We start from the raw sequence: 16,761 nt of genomic DNA on the forward strand, positions 1-16,761 counted from the left end.
AAATGGTAGCCTCTGAAAAGGCCTTATCATTAAATAAGGCAGCTTTACTGAATGCAGCTTTGTATGCTATGTGTTTACCACAGTTATATTAGCAAATCGTTCCTCATACCTCCGACTAGTGCTGTTTAAATAATGATAATTGGTAAACATTTACAATTATAACTGCTATTAAACAACAGCAGCAGCTCTTTCATAGGTTCAAATTAAGACCAAACATCACAACTACCTTGGAAAGATGCCATTAAAACCCTTATAATCTAACACTGTAGCCCAGTGTGATAAGCAACAGATTTATAACATGAAGTCATTTAATTTTTTTATATAGAGGTGAGAGAAAATGTTATAGTATCTCTTAGAAATGTAATCATGGCCCCATTGTGATTTAATTTAAAATTCCAGGCGGGTACTTTTATTTGATTTTCTCATAGGCAGTTTATAGTGTAACTACTATATATAGTGTAGCTACTTTTTGCCGGAAGCGTGAAAGGTGGAAAAGAGCAGGAAGGGTGATTGAAATGAAAGATGTTTTTTCTCTGTCTACAATCTCCACAAGAGCCATCACAGTTTAGAGTACACGCCACATGAAGCATAAATCCGTGCCTGTTGATTTATCCTTTTAAATCAGGTTTTCATTAAAGAATCACATTCCTTAAGTAAATAAATGTATGGCTTGTTTCAAGAAACCAAAATGCTGTTGTAGTTTATTTAAAAAGGACTCCAATGCTACGTGAATAGTGCATGTAACACTGGTATTGGGCTTCATGAAACTTAAAATTAGTAGGACAGAAACGTTAAATCCTGAAACAGAAAAGAAATCCAACGGTATAAAATTATACCAATTGCTTTTGTGCAACATTATAGACATATTGATCCCTCTCTATATAAATATAGATACATTTTTTTGCCATGTTATACTTAGTAGAAACACAAGATGGCAGTACCATGTCAAGATGATAATATGCCAAGTCTTGGATTAAGCATTTGCCAGAAACAGTGAAACTATACACCATTCAGCTCCAACTTTACAACCAGTTACATTAAAAATGAAGACCAGCGATTATTCTGTGCCTGTGAAATGTTCTGCCAGGAAATATGTGGACATTTCTTTGACATGTATCACACACCTAAAAATGATGTGTGTGGTACTGGTCCAGACCAGCAAACCCATCATGCCAACCATACTCTCTTACAGCAGCAGCCTCCATCCAGATGTGGTGCCCATTGCACCTGTCCCAAGGGGGATCCAAGGTGTTAACCTAGCTTCTAAACCTCACCATCTTCCATTTGAGCATACATGGGATGCAGTGGAGCAAACCCAGTCCATGTCGGCATCCTCCAGCAACTTATAATACCCGATAGATCAGCTGTCAATGTCTCAATACCAGATGAGGGTATCCCCAGAGGTCACAAGTCTATTTCTCCGCTACTCAGAGCCATTTTGACAGCACACTAGAGACCTACATAATATTAAACATGCAGTTTAATATTGTGGGTACAGCATTACAAAGTATATAATAAAATCATTAATCTCTCTAGTTCTCTCATTTTCATAAACACAGTTCTGTAGCATACATCTCCAAATGTTTATGGGCAAAGAAACACAATAACAGGGTGTGATAGAGGGTGTTTGAACATGTAATACCCTTAAAGCCTTTAAAATGTTAATAGTTTAAAGTAAAATGTAAAAATATTCTGCTTACAAAACTGCAGTGAGGCTAATGCAGATGAACAACAGATTAAAATATTTTTATAATAGGGAGCTTTTGACAGTATTGTCTCAAGCACTGTACTTCCAAAGCCATAGAAGCAATGCATTGGACTTTATTGGGATCCGTGTTCTGTCTAGCTAGATATTAGATATTTTATCACCTTTTCAGCAAAGACCAGTGAAGCCACTTCTTGTTGTGGCAGGAATTATGACCAGAGAGAATGATAAGCTCTTATAAGATGACATATGGTGTCTGTATGAATATACTGCGTGTGAATCCCTAAGACAATCACCATTCCCCAAACCAAATCACCTGTCATTTCTGGCAGCAGTAAGGCTTAAGAAGAACTGAGGCTTCTAATGCACAACACTTCAGTGTCTTAAGAGACCAGCTTGGCAAACACCTCAGATGCTACGAAAATCACTTCTGGGTAATGCGGGAATACACCTGATCTCTGACAGGGTTTGAGTTAGCTGAAAGGGTCACATATTCATAGAAAACGTTTTTAGTGTGACTTAACAAAGAAGGACATTAAAATCCTGTTCTTGTGCACAGAGAGATGAGTGACAAAAACATGCAGAGAACCAATGTCAGAAAGAATTTAAAAATTTTAAAACTTGTCTAGGTTCATCAAAAACATTCAACTCTAGCTGAAGAAGAACTTCATTCTTTTGTAAAGGACACCTGCTGATGAAATCACTAAATTCACCCAGGCCTGAGTTTATGTATTATGCAGCAATATGAGATGGTAGTGAGACTCCATCATGTATGTTTTAGATTTAGTGGTGCTGTAAAAAAAGACACCGAGCAGGATTCGGTGAAGTTGAAGACGTTAAGATCTTCCTTAGGAGAGACCAAAATCGACAACATTAAAAATGTGTATATCAGAAGGACAGCTCAGGTGGAGCCGTATGGACACAAAGTCTGAGATGCTGAGATGGTTTCACATGACATGAGATTCATCAGGTCATGTTGGGTTTTTTTCTAACATCATTCTTTGCAAAACTACTTATGGGACCACTTGCAGCTGCCTCACAGTTTGCTCCCTTCATTATGCATGTATCGAGCTGTTGTTTCATTTTTGTGCCCTTTGTCATGAGCAATACTGGGCATAATATCAGTCGAACTTGTATCCATCTATTATGCATAAGCCAAAGGATCATTTTCTGCTTATTTTTATTTATTTTTTTTAAAGCTCCGGATCTACAGCTCAACCTGTTATCTAACATGACACTGGTAGGTAGCAATTAACATAATCCATCTCATATTATTCAAAAATTTGCCCAGAAGTATAAAACAGTGAAAATATTACCAAAATAGAATGGCGTATCATTTTTTTGTGCATAGACTAACTTGCCGAGTTCTTCTCTGGGTGAAAAGAACGTTTATCTAATGACCACAAATAAGAATTTTCATTTTGAGCTTGTTAATCATCCAGGTTTGCCATACTGCTTCAATATTACCACTTCAAACAAAGAATTCCCACTGAAATAATAGACTAGGCTATACTTAATCATCATTAATTTGTTTTAACCCTCCAAAATAAAATTAAAAAAAAAAAGCATAATTTATATCAAACAAACCAAACTTGTATCTTCATTAGTTAGTCCTCTTACTGAGGAAAGCTAGGTATCCATGCATCCATCCTCTTCCACTGATCCTTTTTAGGGGGGGGCTGGAGCCTATCCTGGCTGTCACAGGGCAGAGAGAGTGAGACAGCTAGCGAGTGCAAAATGCTACTCTACTTCAATGAGTTGAAACAAAAACATTAACAGGTAAAACATTGACAGCATATAGTACAGTTTAGCATTTATTATATACCACAGCATAGAGAAGCAGAGAGATGTTAACTGGAAGCTAACAATGCTGATGTAGAGCATCAGACCACGCATAGCTAGAAAAAAATATATGCTAAAGGATCAGCAAACATTTTTCACTATAACTTTATTTCAGTTCTGCAATGATACATCTGTAAATATCAAACTCAAACTGAAGACTTGAAAAGAAACAACTCACAGGCATCATGCTTTATTTCATAAATTATCCATATATCAATACATAAATTCTTTTATAATCAGGAATTTTTCAATCACAAACAATATACATACAAAAGGTTAATATTACGTTATTCAGATTTTCTTTTCTTTTTTAACTTCAATTTTGTGACACTTTTGATCCTCCATTTGCCCTTGCACAAACTTCAATGATGTAACTCAAGCAGAAAACCTAAAGGCTAAAATGAACTGCATAAAACGTTACGGAATTTCTGAATTCTAATCTCGATTCATTGTAAATGTACATAAACCGATAACATGACAAAAACTTTAGTGCAGATAGTGTGAGGAAGATCTTAGACTTAATATCTCAAAGTAAACAACCATAGCCTCAGATCTTATCCAAGTTATCTCTTCCCAGCACAAATGTGGTGACCTTTCTACAGTATAGATGCTTAATTACTTTCCTCCTTGCGCCCACTGAAAAGCTGTGACTTAAAGGTTAGCTTCTCCAAGCTGTTATATGCCAAGGTATTTGATGCACAGTTTAAATTGAAGAAGAGGTAGATGGTTTCAGTCCTTCAGTGTGCTTATTATCAGATACTGATGTTCAGAAATGTTTCATATAGAGAGAATTTAAAACGAACTAATTCGCTAATCGTGACCTGTGCAACAGGTTTAAACAGGCTGACACTGAAAGACTGATTATATCACTGTATGTAATGTCAATTTTTGGGAGCACAGAGAACTTTGTTGGTTGGTTATAAAACAAATAAAAGGTGGTTTTAAAGACACTGTCTCTAATTGTAAATTAAATCTCTGCAGCAGTGTGAATAAGTAAAAGAAAAAATCCAAAGCCGTTCTAAATTCATGCTCCAGTCAACTGAACACTGATTCTGAAGTTTGATAAAAAATAAAAAATATATTACAATCAAGATATCGCAAATTTGGATTTAATCTGCAGAGAGGAAATTTTAAATGTTTGCTATCATAACCAAATCATTCGTACTGCGACCCTTTTAAAGCTTAGTTCTCACCCTCATTACCTTGTATGGAACTATGTCAGAACATGGCTTCAGTTGTCTAGCTCAGTCAGACAATGCAACACAGTACAGAGGTTGCTGGCCATGTTTGTGTCCATGCCGGTGGTGCTCTTTAGGTCTTAAGCCACAGACAGCAAGGTGCAGGTAGATGACACACTGGAGGAACGCCCATGGACACTGTTGTTGTTATCCAGAATTCCTGATGCAAACTGCATCTTTGATGTGGTGCAACACCCAAAAGTTCTGGCCAATTCAGGGCAGAGGGCCAGAGCTAGTTTCTGAAGGACTAGACAGAATTTCTTGCGAAAGTTTCGGTTTATCCAGAAATAGAAGATGCAGTTGAGGAAACCATTGGAAGTTGGTAGCCAGACCACTACAAACTCAATCCACTCTGGTATACTGCTACCTGTGACTGCTGTAAGGCAGAAAACAATGAGTGTTAAGGCAAGTATCAACAAAGTGAAAACAACGTACCTAGCAAAAGACAGCGGCTACTTTGACCTGCTCCCTTTTTACAGAGCAAGTAGCTCTGTATGTTTTCTTTGTCTAATTTTCACACCAGAGGCCCTTCATGGGGTGACACAAATTCCTAAAAGTGTTAGTATAATTAGTGTTAGTATAACTGCAAAAGGAACCTCCTGAGACGGAGCTGGGGATATTTCACTTGGCATTATGAGAGAAACTAAAAAAAGTCTGCTTTGGAGGTGCTTGCCTTACCCCTGAAAGCAATGATATAACCCATCAAACTAACATTTGTAGTCTTGACCTGAAAATACAAAATTCACTGATCAGGTGGAAACTGCAGTGAAACCAGCATTTAGACAGCAGCACACTTTAAAGATTAAGCTAAACCGTCGGCTTCGTTTCACAGGATATTCATCCAATATCAGATCATTTACAGCACTCTGTGGAAAAGGTCTTCACTACTAAAAATATTCAGCTGTGACTTTTCAGTTGTGACTACTCCAAGACAGCACATGGCTGGGGTAAATGAGAAAAGTCAAAAAAGGTCTGAGTCATATAACTGGCCCCAAATCAGCTTTTTATTTACAATAATAATAATAACAAAAATATTTTTTTAAAGGGAAATGGACCTATCAATAGCCATCTAATACAATTTTTAATAAACACATTCAAATACTTACTTTTGGATTCTCTTACGGCCTTTGAAACCACAAATAAGAAATACACCAAGACAAACAAGTACATGTGAAGTTTACCTCTTCCAGTTAAGCTTATATAATCAAAGACTATCTAAACCTAAAAAAGCAAAGCTTGCTACAAAATAAGCCAGTTATATGAGTAGTTCTCAGATATTTTGTCCCAGTAAATGCCACAATTATAGACATAAACCGACTATATTACATGGGATATATTCATATATGAAATGAGGATGGTAGAAGAAAATCATCCACCATCCTCACACACTCACTTTACGTATCTAGTGAGGTTTTGCTTACCATTGTAGATCATTGCTGCCATGCAGGGAGTCCAGCAGATGTAGTAGGCTCCCATCACAGGCACAAGCACTCTGGAAGGCACATTGAGCCTACTGCGCCGCGCGCTGTCATATTTGCGCAGTTTTAACCTCTGTCTCTTGGCTGCACACCAGACTTTTAGGTTTGCAAATGTCATGATGATGGAGCAAGGGAAAAATATTACACATGTCAAGCTTAGGGAGTATCCAATATTTGTAGAGTAAGATGGGTTGCAGACCAGTGATGCGGTGGAAAAATGAACTTGGATGATGCCATCTGGTAATGATATCGGCGAGAGTAAAATGGGAGGAAAGCACCAGGCGAAGGCAATCAGAAACAGCGTCCTTTTCCTTGTCAGCAGAGATGAGTACTGAAGCGGGTAAAACACCGCAATGTACCTCTCCAGGCTTATCATGGCCAGTGTGTACATGCAGGTGGAGTAGACGGTGGCATTGCAAAAGGCCACAAGGTGACAAAAACCATCTGGACCTTCAGTGTAATCCTTTAGCAGACTCACCCAAAGGTTCAAGGGCATGACCAGCAGTCCGAACGCAGAGTCTGCTGCAGTGAGCGAGAGGAGAAAGTACCGAGAGTTTCTCGACCAGCCGGACACTGAGGAAGTAATAGCCAGGAGAACTGCAATGTTTCCCAACGTGACCACGACGCCCAAAACGATTATTATGCTTATTTTGACGGAGCGGTGGGAGAGCTCCTGCTGTCTCTGAGAGTCAAACTCTGACATGTTGAAGTCGTCCGAAGTCGAGAGGTTAAGGGCTGTATACATTGTTCTACACGGTGATACAAGTGGAAACAAATCATAAGTAAACCACAGACACACAAAAGAAAAGAAAGAAAGTTGACGAAATTTTCTAAAGAAATCAAAAATATGAGCAAAATATGTGGCCGTTCGCTGCTAGGCTAACACTACAATCAGCAGCACACCTGAGGCAATTAGCGCTGGGTGGTAAATGCATTTACTGCAGCCATGCTTCAGCTCAGAAGCAGGCTAATCACGGTTAACTTTTCAGTATTTTATGAACTAAGTGGATGTTTTTATTATTATTATCATCTAATTTTTTATATTAATCATGGGTGGTTTAGCTGAAATGATTGTTTCTTCAACATGATCAGGTATTGCCCACATCATTGCTATACCCTGTAACTTAAAGGGATCTAAAAATGGAATTCTTACTAGTGTTAGTATAAATCTAAATATTCAGGACCATAAAGGGAAAGATTCCTTTATCAGCCCAAAACCATCTAACCTTTCCATTTCTATTATATTCTATTTTAGTGAGCTAATTTTCCTAACATCTATTAATATGTGTGCGCATATTGAGTGTTATGTGCAGAGATATTTCTCCTACACATTAGGGCAAACTACCAGGAAACCACTTAGCACAGCAGGTCAAAAAACATATTTCCTGTTCTATGTCCTAATCCTCTAATCTAATCTAATCTAATCTAATCTAATCTAATCTAATCTAATCTAATATAATATAATATAATATAAAGCAACTATTGTCCTGAATTGGCACTATATGTGAATCAAACTGAAAAGACCTGAATTAACATGACAGCAACACTGTACTACAAAATAGCCTGTAAAACAGGTATGCATGTTTCCACCACCATTACTATTTAAATTGTCCCCATTTGTTGTACACTAAGGTGGAAGAAAGTAAAAATATCACTTCTGACTCTATTCACAGCCTATTCCGTCAACTTGTTCCTTCTAGCTTCCAGGCCAGCCCATCTTGACAGGTTTCATCACCTGAAATAACAATGAGTCAGACAACAAGTCATCACTACCAGAAAGGTCCCACAGAAGACATACACACTGTCAGCCTGACGTCTCGCTACCAATCATGGTCCAATTTCCACCATCACACACCATTAGTGTCAACCATTCCTTCACCTCCTTTTCAAGCTCAAATCTGTGCCATCGTCTCTTCTTCAAATAAATAAATAAATAGACATACAGCAACTACATGACACAAGGGTAAGAAGAGGGCTGGAAAGTGTCACCGACCTTTCCCACTTAGGTAACCAGGAAACCATCTGTTTCAGCAACATTCTTCTGTGTGACTCTCTGCTATGTGAAACTGCAGTGGAACTAAGATGCGATATTTGTAATGTAGACATCTAAAAATACACTACACAATGAATTTTCTTACACTGGCTTCACAGTCATCAATCCTCTTCCTCTCCTAAGAATCCATTACATGTTATTAATTTTGAAGAGAAGCTGCTGCACATGGGATAAATCTGTTCTGCAAAAGCTACACAGCACATCTACAAGACGAACTGCCTGTGACACACTTTTTCCCCTACAGATCCTCCACAGTAGAAGTGACAGCTATATTTGATATATGTATTTCTCATTGTCCTAATGAGAATATTTCTCTCTATTTAGTGCAAAGCCTGGAGGAGATGGACTGAAGGTCTGTGGTTAATATTCTACCTCCTTTTCCCTCCTTCATATTCATTGCACCCTCGACTGCATGCTTTCTTACCTGATGCTTTCTTATTTTCAAAGGATGTAGAATTCCAATATCAATGGGTGCAAGCTCTCAGATCTTTAAAAAGAGCAATGTCACTTTATACAGGTGTTCTGTTATGGGTAAAAGTCTATCCATCCATTCATTCTCTTCTGCTGCAGCACAGTGGCACTGTGGTTAGCGCTGTTGTCTAATAGCAAAAGGTCATGCGGTTGACTCCACCATCCACCTGGGCCTTGGTGTGTGGAGTTTGCATGTTCTCCCCATGTTTCCCTGGACTCTCTCTCCAGGTACTCCAGCTGCCTTCAACAGTCCAAAGAGATGCATTTAGTTTGATTAGGTTAACTGGTGATTCTAAATTGATGTGAACGTGACTGTAGTCTGTCTCTTTGTATTAACATTTTATGTCAGTGGAATCAAAAGAATATAATATTCAGAATAAAGTACAACAAAAAAGCAACATTGCTTTAAAGTGGCATTTGATGTAGATAAAAAAATAAAGCTTAATCATTTATTTGTTAATTTTAGTACAATACGAATTGTTAGCGATGAAGCATCTATTTACAAAGCAGAAACTGCAGCTGGTTTCCACCAGCTGCAGTTTCCAGCAATGCGAATTGGTATCATTTGCATGCGTGCATGTTATTCTGTCTGCCTGGAAACATGATAGCTTTTGAATGAATTCTAGAAAAAGTTGGGTCATGTTAACAATTCATTAAAATTTGACTTACATCCACTGAGGTGTTCAAGGTCAACTAGGAGTGTGGTGTGGATTGTCAACATAAATATTGTAAACATCATGCCATATTTGACCTCTGACCTCTCCTTCAAGGGCAATAGATTGATCTGAAGGTCAAAGTGATAATAATGCTATAGCCGTTTAAAAATATGTTTCTTACTGCTAACATTTGTACTGACAGTATATAGACATATGGGGATTCTAAACATCATGTTCCTTTGGACCTCCGACTGCTTCTTCAAAGGAAACTAAGGTCAAACTTTCATAAATTATCTTTTATCTTTAAAATTAAAATTCTACTGCCTTTGTTTCTATTGGCAACATTTACCAAATGATACTCTTGTATGGGGATTCTAAATATCACATTTTAGGCCATATCCAAATGTTATGTCACATTTGAAGTCTGATCTCATTTTTACATTTCACATCTGTCTTTCTTTCAAGCTGACCCCAAAATATATCATATCTTTAAAAATGTGTTGTCAAGAGGACGAGGATGAGCTGCCTAGTTAGTTAGAAATATGCTGCATTATATAATAAACTTAAGTTATTCATGTCCACTCATTTACAAATCAATACCTAATATCCATTACCAACTCCTACATGCAAAAGTCTGCACTTTGTACTTGTTTTTACCGCACTGCAAACCTCTTAAAGTACATTTAAAAAGAACAAAGAAAATAAAATGATATATACAAAACACATTATTATTCCCTTAAAAATAAATACTGCAAAGAGAGTGAGCTACCTTGAGGTAGGTTTGGGCTCTCAGAGTACTTCTTGTTAATGCATGTAGTAATATGGGCCCTTGAAATGTTCAGCAGTCAAGAGGTAGTGCAAAGTAGCCTATAATAGATTTACTTGAGTGAATTCAGTACAGTACTCAATTAAATGCACTTTATTTATTTACCACGTCTGCAAATATCAGATCCATATATTTATCACATGAAATCTTTCGCTGAGCTAGAAGTAAAATATTCAGTGCACATTTCTGAGAAAAGACAGAAATGCACATATCCTCACAGTTCATTCATAAATCTATCTGTGTCTTTTGAGCATCTCTGCGTGGCTCAAATCCTAAAGTGTTTCCATGTGACAGAGAGGGAGGGTTTGTGTGCGTGTTTCGATGTCAAGTCTACATGTGTGGGCGTGCACACGCAAGCACTTCTTGCCCAAAGCTGTATCTGTAAATGTAGTTGATCTCAGGCGAACATGAGTGAGATACAGAGAGGATGAGTTTCTACATGTGTGCAATTGAATATCCTGTGAGTGGGCGGACTCCTCCATTGGCCACCTACTGTACAGTACTTCCTGATGTAGGGGAAAGTAGCCATTGATTTCATCTGTCTGTGCATGTGTGCGTATGTGTGTATGAGAGAGAGAGGGTGTTTGTGTGGGCTGCAAAGCTATCTAATTCTACCAGCAAGGATGATGTTTAGGGGAGATAGTATAGCACGAGGTTTGATGAGCGATTGTGTGAAAACTTCATGTCTGTCTTGACCGTGTCTAACTGATAACAAGGTTTCGCCAGCACTGACACAACCAACCTGGCAGGTTGGACGTTATTAAAGCGGTGTCAGACATACAGTATATTCTTGTTGGACCTACACATCAATGTATTCCCCCTTTAGACTCAAATAAGAAGGACAGTGCAGAGAAAGAAGTGCAAAAACCAAATCGAAAGAGAAAAAGTGCAGATGAATCATACTGCAAATTGAATACAAATATCATTGAAATAGCATTTATACAGCTCTGCTTGTTCATAATATTCCCATTCATGAACAAAATGCTTTAATATAACAAGTGATTTAAACACTATGAAATGAGGACCGTATTTATGAGGTTTCCTTTGTGTTTCATGGGCACTGAAAAACACATTGGAGAGAGTCTATTAATAAAGTCTGACTTATTAGTACAAATATAATGATTTGAGAAACATCTTTTATTGTGCATGAAGTGAAAGACAGAAATCGGGTGCTATAGATTCCTAAAGAAATAATAAAAATAAACAAAAACCCAAAACAATCCATCCAATTTAAGCAGCACATTTTGACCCGGTTACACAATGTTTGTATGTCACAGTGCCTCTGCTTCACTCCCATGTACAAAAATACCTACAGTGAGGCTAGAATTTCAGCCTCGCATAAGAGCCTTTCTCCTCCCATTTAAAAAGCCTGAGTATTGAATATCATTGAAGCTCTTTTTGCTTTCAGTTGTTTTCCCAGAATCAGAGCTGAATTCAACTATGTTGCATTTGTAGCCAGTCTTACACAACAGGGGTCTCATTCTCTTTTTGAAAAAGGTCTTTTAGACATTGAAAAAAAAAAGAATATCTAAGAGGGTATATTATGCTTTGGTGTTGACCTTTAATTTCACCAGTGGTTGCAACTTACATAGAACCACACAAGCAGAAAACTACACAGTCCCTTGGTAGCCTTGCTGATTTTCTGTAAGGGAGCTTTATTTTGAATCCAGCTGCTTTCCACTGACCTGACCAGATTCTAAGGTATTAAAGGCTGCTTTCGTTATATACAGCAGCCTTTTAGGAATCATACATCATATTGTAACCATACTGAAGTCTCTATTTACTATTAAGTTCTGTATAGAATGATAAGTTAGCTTCAGAACTGGGTAGGAACAACAGATTAAATAATATTGAGCTATTTACATTTTTTTTCAGTCATAGAGAAATCTTTGGTAAAAAGATCAAAGCTAAACAATGGAAATCAAATAAATATTTTAACCTTTGAATCATATTTATCGTGGAGCAAAATGTGAACCTTTCTCTGTAGCTTATCTGGGCTGCCATTTCCATTCCTTGGGTCAAAGATAAGGCACCAAATTAGATATTAGTGTTGAATAAATACTGACATTTAGGCAGTCATCCGTGGAATCACAGTATATGAAGCAAAAACTGAGTTTGTACAATTCTAATGAATTTGAAAGTCACGATTTGTTTACTTTTCAACATAGCCTGAACTTCCCTAGGCAAGCTTTCTTGCAATATCTGTAAGTATACTTCATTAATAGATTTCCAGGTTTCATGAAGGACATTCAAAGCTTTTCTCTAGATGTTGGCTTTTGCATTTGTTGTCTTTTGTTCTGTTCTCTATAAAGATGATCCCACACTGCTTCAGTAATGTTGAGGTCTGGGCTCTGGTGACGGCCAGTCCATGACTGATAGTGTGGCACTGTGTGTTTTTCTATCCAGGTATGCTTTTTCTGCATTGACAGTGTGTTTGGGATCATTGTCATGCTGAAAAATGAATCCGTTTGCGATCAGTTGGGTTGGAGATCTGCATTGTGGATCAAAATCTTATGCTTCACTGAGCCTCCACAAAGTTTTACAGATTACTGTAGATACTCCACATTATACTTCTTTCCTGACCCCGTCCTTACATACAGATGATGATTTGAACCAAAAATTTCAAATTTGGATCAATTTGGATTAACCTGTTGCCACTGATTTTCAACACAGGTCTTGTGTAATTTAGCATACCACACCCCTTTCTCCCATTTCCCTTCTTTAAAAAGGTTTCTTGACAGCCACTCTTCCTCTGAGCCATTTCTGATGAGGCGTCAATGTCGTTTGATTGTTAGAGTCTTAAGCTTTCAGTACAAAGGGCCTTGTGGCATTTGTTGTGATTTGGTGCTATATAAATAAATTACATTAATTAATTAATTAATTAATTGGGTGGCACGGTGGTTAGCACTGTTGCCGCACAGCAAGAAGGTCCTGAGTTCAATTCCAACATCAGGCCGGGGTCTTTCTGTGTGGAGTTTGCATGTTCTCCCCGTGTCTGCGTGGGTTCCCTCCGGGTACTCCGGCTTCCTCCCACCGTCCAAAGACATGCAGCTTGTGGGGATAGGTTAATTGGATAACCCAAATTGTCACTAGGTGTGAATGTGCAAATGAATGTGAGTGTGAATGGTTGTTTGTCCCTGTGTGTTGGCCTTGCGACAGACTGGCGACCTGTCCAGGGTGTACCCCGCCTCTCGCCCTATGACAGCTGGGATAGGCTCCAGCGCCCCCCGCGACCCTGAAAAGGATAAGTGGAAGTGAATGGATGGATGGACATTAATTAATTAAAATTGAGCAGTAAATTGATTAACACCATCCCGGGATATGCGCCAATAGCATGCCACTTTGTTGGTGCAAAAATATTATTTTATGCCTATGAAACTGTGATACCTTTGACATTTTTAGTAGATTCAACTAAATAAACACTTAAAAACAGTGCTAAAAGATACAGTTTAAAATTGGGATTTATATGTTATATGTAGACAGAATACTGGTTCATCCCATGATTTAGGTGCCTTTTTTATGGAGTGATTCATACATCAGTGTTAGGTGGCTTAACATAGAAACACATTTCTCTTAAAATGGTCAGGCATGAGAACTGGAGTGAAAATGAGTGAAAAAGCAGCCAATTTCCAAAGGGAAACTTTTAAATTCTCCAGAAATGGAAAACTATTCCTCGGGACTATTTAAAAATAACAAATTAGCCTTTTTGGAAGCAAAATATATAAAAAAAAAAAAAGAGGTTTGGCTCAAGACTTTTGCACAGTATAATGTTATGTTTTTTACTCCACAGTTTTTGTGAAATCTGCCAGTGAACGGTATTGCTTGGAAACTGAAATTAAAACATTTATGTGCTCAATTCCAAGAATATCATAAATTGAAATAATTGATGTCTTTGTGTTAGATGAGGTCACCTGTGCTCGCTCTAAAGCTTAGTTCATTCTACTCCAGACTAAGTTCTGACAGAATTACAGCTATATAACTGCAGTAACTACCCTTGTGTGGTTGAGTAATTGTGAAAGCTGAAAGAGCTGTAGCAAGTAAGGTCTCAGAATTATTGTGCTTTCATCTTTACAGCACATCCTTGGCCACAAAGGCTCTAAACCATCATAAGATTATTCACAATGGTAAAGCTTGGCAGGATGACAAAATTATTTGTAAGGCCAATAAGCCAATCAAATGGAGTGTGTGCCAGTCTCGTTAAAAGTATACAAATGGGAAAATCCAGGATAAACTATTAATCTTTTATTGCTTTTATATTCCCAGTATTTGTTGCTCTAGACATCAGCGGGCCTCCGGTATTTTATCCAGATGTGGCCGAGTGATCAGGCAGATAAGAGAGATGCAAGTGCAACAATTAAAAAACTAAGGCATCCCCCAAACAGTAAATAATATAAGACCTGAACATTATTTACATGTTGTGTGAAAAGTCCACAATTCAGGTCACATGTTTTGGTTAAAACTGGCCACTTTTGACAGCACTGGCCAGTTTTAATCAAAGTCTCCTTGGCTTGTGTGTCTGCAAGCATAGCTGACTTTCTCTTATCAGTTGGTTCCTGTTGATTGTGCAGAGAAATGTTTATTATGTGACGTCATCCATTTGTGCGTCAAACCTTTGATGCTGAGTAACATGGGTTGAATAACAATGAGCCAACTGGGGGAAAATGTGCCTGAAAATCCTGGCAATTACAGTTATGGCAGCATTTTTCTCCTCCTCCTGCAGTTGTACTTACCTCAGAAAATGCAGCTTATTAGCAGCCAGATATGCCGACATTCAGCATTCATAACACAAGTGGTTTTTAAAAAAAGGTCTCTGGGCATCCGGCATCCAGCGCCAAACACTCTTCATTTTAAAATGCTGGTTTTTGATGAAGTTACTTATGAATTCAGGTCTTTGGAAAAACAAAATAGTAGAGCAGATACTGATGTACGGTGGAGTTTTGTATGGCTCACGTCACATTCAAGGTCTTGGAAACATCAGTGGTTTTGATTTATTATAAAGAATGCCAGCAAAACACAAAATAGTACATGGATAAATTAAAGAAAAGCAACTTCGGCTGAAGGAATAATTGGGGGGGGGGGAGAAAAAGAGGAAGATTGGCTCTTTGAGAATGCATTTTGGCTGAGAATTGCTTCGAGCTGGATCCGAAATTGGAGGCCTATTTGTTATTTTGTATAATTTTGGTTACATATCGAAGCATTTTTACAAATTAAAACCTCAACCTCATGGTGCTGCTAGTGAAAAAAATTGGGGTAGATTGTGTCCTTAGGATATATCTTACAAGGTTTCTATCCAGAAGAGCCTTTTCAATCAAAGTGGTGCTGGTGGATCCTTCAGCTGCTTGGCACTGCCATTTCTGGAGTGATGCAGGAGGATTGGCTACACTGACAGTGTAATACATTTAGTAGACCATATAATCCAATTATAGCCAGTCCATTACTACAATTAATGTAATAAAATCAACACTGTAAGTATAATGAGAAAAGCTCATTATGTATTTTTATGTATACAGATACAGCATGCTTATAAGTGCATGTACTAATTATTATACTAATACTAGTCATGTTTTTGGCATTGTTGGCCCTGCCATTATGCAGAAAGCAGACCCTCACACATAGAGCTGCAGACACAGAATCATCATATAGCTTATATTTATCTTGTATTTTGAACCATATAAAGAGACCAGGGCTGAATATGAAGCTGGCAGAGTTGAAGATGGTCAGATCAGATTAGAAATGAATATATCAGAGACACAGCTCAGGCTCAGCAGTTTGGAGACAGTTAGACATGTGCAGAGGAGGGGTAGTGGATATATTGGAAAAAGTATGCTGAATATGAAGCTGCCTGCCAGAAGGAAAAGTGGAAAATCTCAAATAAGATTCATGGATTTAGTGAAAGAGGACCTGCAGAGGGCTGGTGTGATGAAGGAGGATCAGGTGATGGGGTAAGATGGAGGCAGATGATCCACTGTGGCGAACCCTAAAGGAGGCAGCTGGAAGAAAAAGAAAACAGAATTATTGTACAGACTGTAATTTGTAGACTGACTTCTATCAAGCTTAACAAGAGGTTAGGCAACATCAGTTGATAGGTGCCACAGATGAAATCTTATTGAGGAAAACAAGGATGCATTTAAAAGCCTATGAATGAGCAGAACAATGCTCATCTGCCACAATCGTCTTCAGCACAAGACAGCCACCGTCGGGCTCACATGCACAAATGTTTTTGCTTTATTATTATGATCTGTTGTCAAGACTAACAAATGGTGCCGTCTGACAATGCAGCTTTATTGAATAAAAAATAAGATCTTAAAAAAAAAGTTGTAATTGAGACAACAGGCAGCTCATAATATAATAGATCCAGAAATAGATTCTGAAAGTAACTTTCTCTCTTCTTTTGTTAAAAATTGTAATTATTTCACTCAGGAACAATATGAAAAAGAAATTAACCAAGACGGGAAGCTCTCATTAATTCACTTTAACAGCAGAAGTATGTAC

The 16,761-nt window shown here is 37.9% G+C and overlaps 1 protein-coding gene across 1 annotated transcript; it reads right to left on the minus strand.

Moving 5' to 3' along the window:
* Positions 1–3,721: 3,721 nt before the first annotated feature.
* On the minus strand, positions 3,722–7,195 carry LOC147338998 (histamine H2 receptor). Its single transcript, XM_086287572.1, has 2 exons — positions 6,207–7,195; positions 3,722–5,161 (listed from the first exon to the last, which is right to left on the minus strand). The coding sequence occupies exons 1-2, from the start codon at positions 7,006–7,008 to the stop codon at positions 4,866–4,868; spliced, it is 1,098 nt and encodes a 365-aa protein (XP_086143698.1). The 5' UTR covers positions 7,009–7,195; the 3' UTR covers positions 3,722–4,865.
* Between the last annotated feature and the right edge of the window lie 9,566 nt (positions 7,196–16,761).

The sequence above is a fragment of the Aulonocara sp. 'chitande type north' Nkhata Bay genome, linkage group LG1, assembly GCF_057382095.1.
Source record: "Aulonocara sp. 'chitande type north' Nkhata Bay isolate Kocher_YH1m ecotype deep benthic linkage group LG1, A_spYH_male_GT1.1, whole genome shotgun sequence".
Classification (NCBI taxonomy): Eukaryota; Metazoa; Chordata; class Actinopteri; order Cichliformes; family Cichlidae; genus Aulonocara; species Aulonocara sp. 'chitande type north' Nkhata Bay.

Bases quoted from the DNA above. Each gene is read 5' to 3' on its own strand.
- LOC147338998 (XM_086287572.1), bottom strand. From the start codon at position 7,008: ATGTATACAGCCCTTAACCTCTCGACTTCGGACGACTTCAACATGTCA. The intron at 5,162-6,206 runs GTAAGCAAAACC...TCTGCCTTACAG, and splicing joins GGCAGCAATGATCTACAATG to CAGTCACAGGTAGCAGTATA.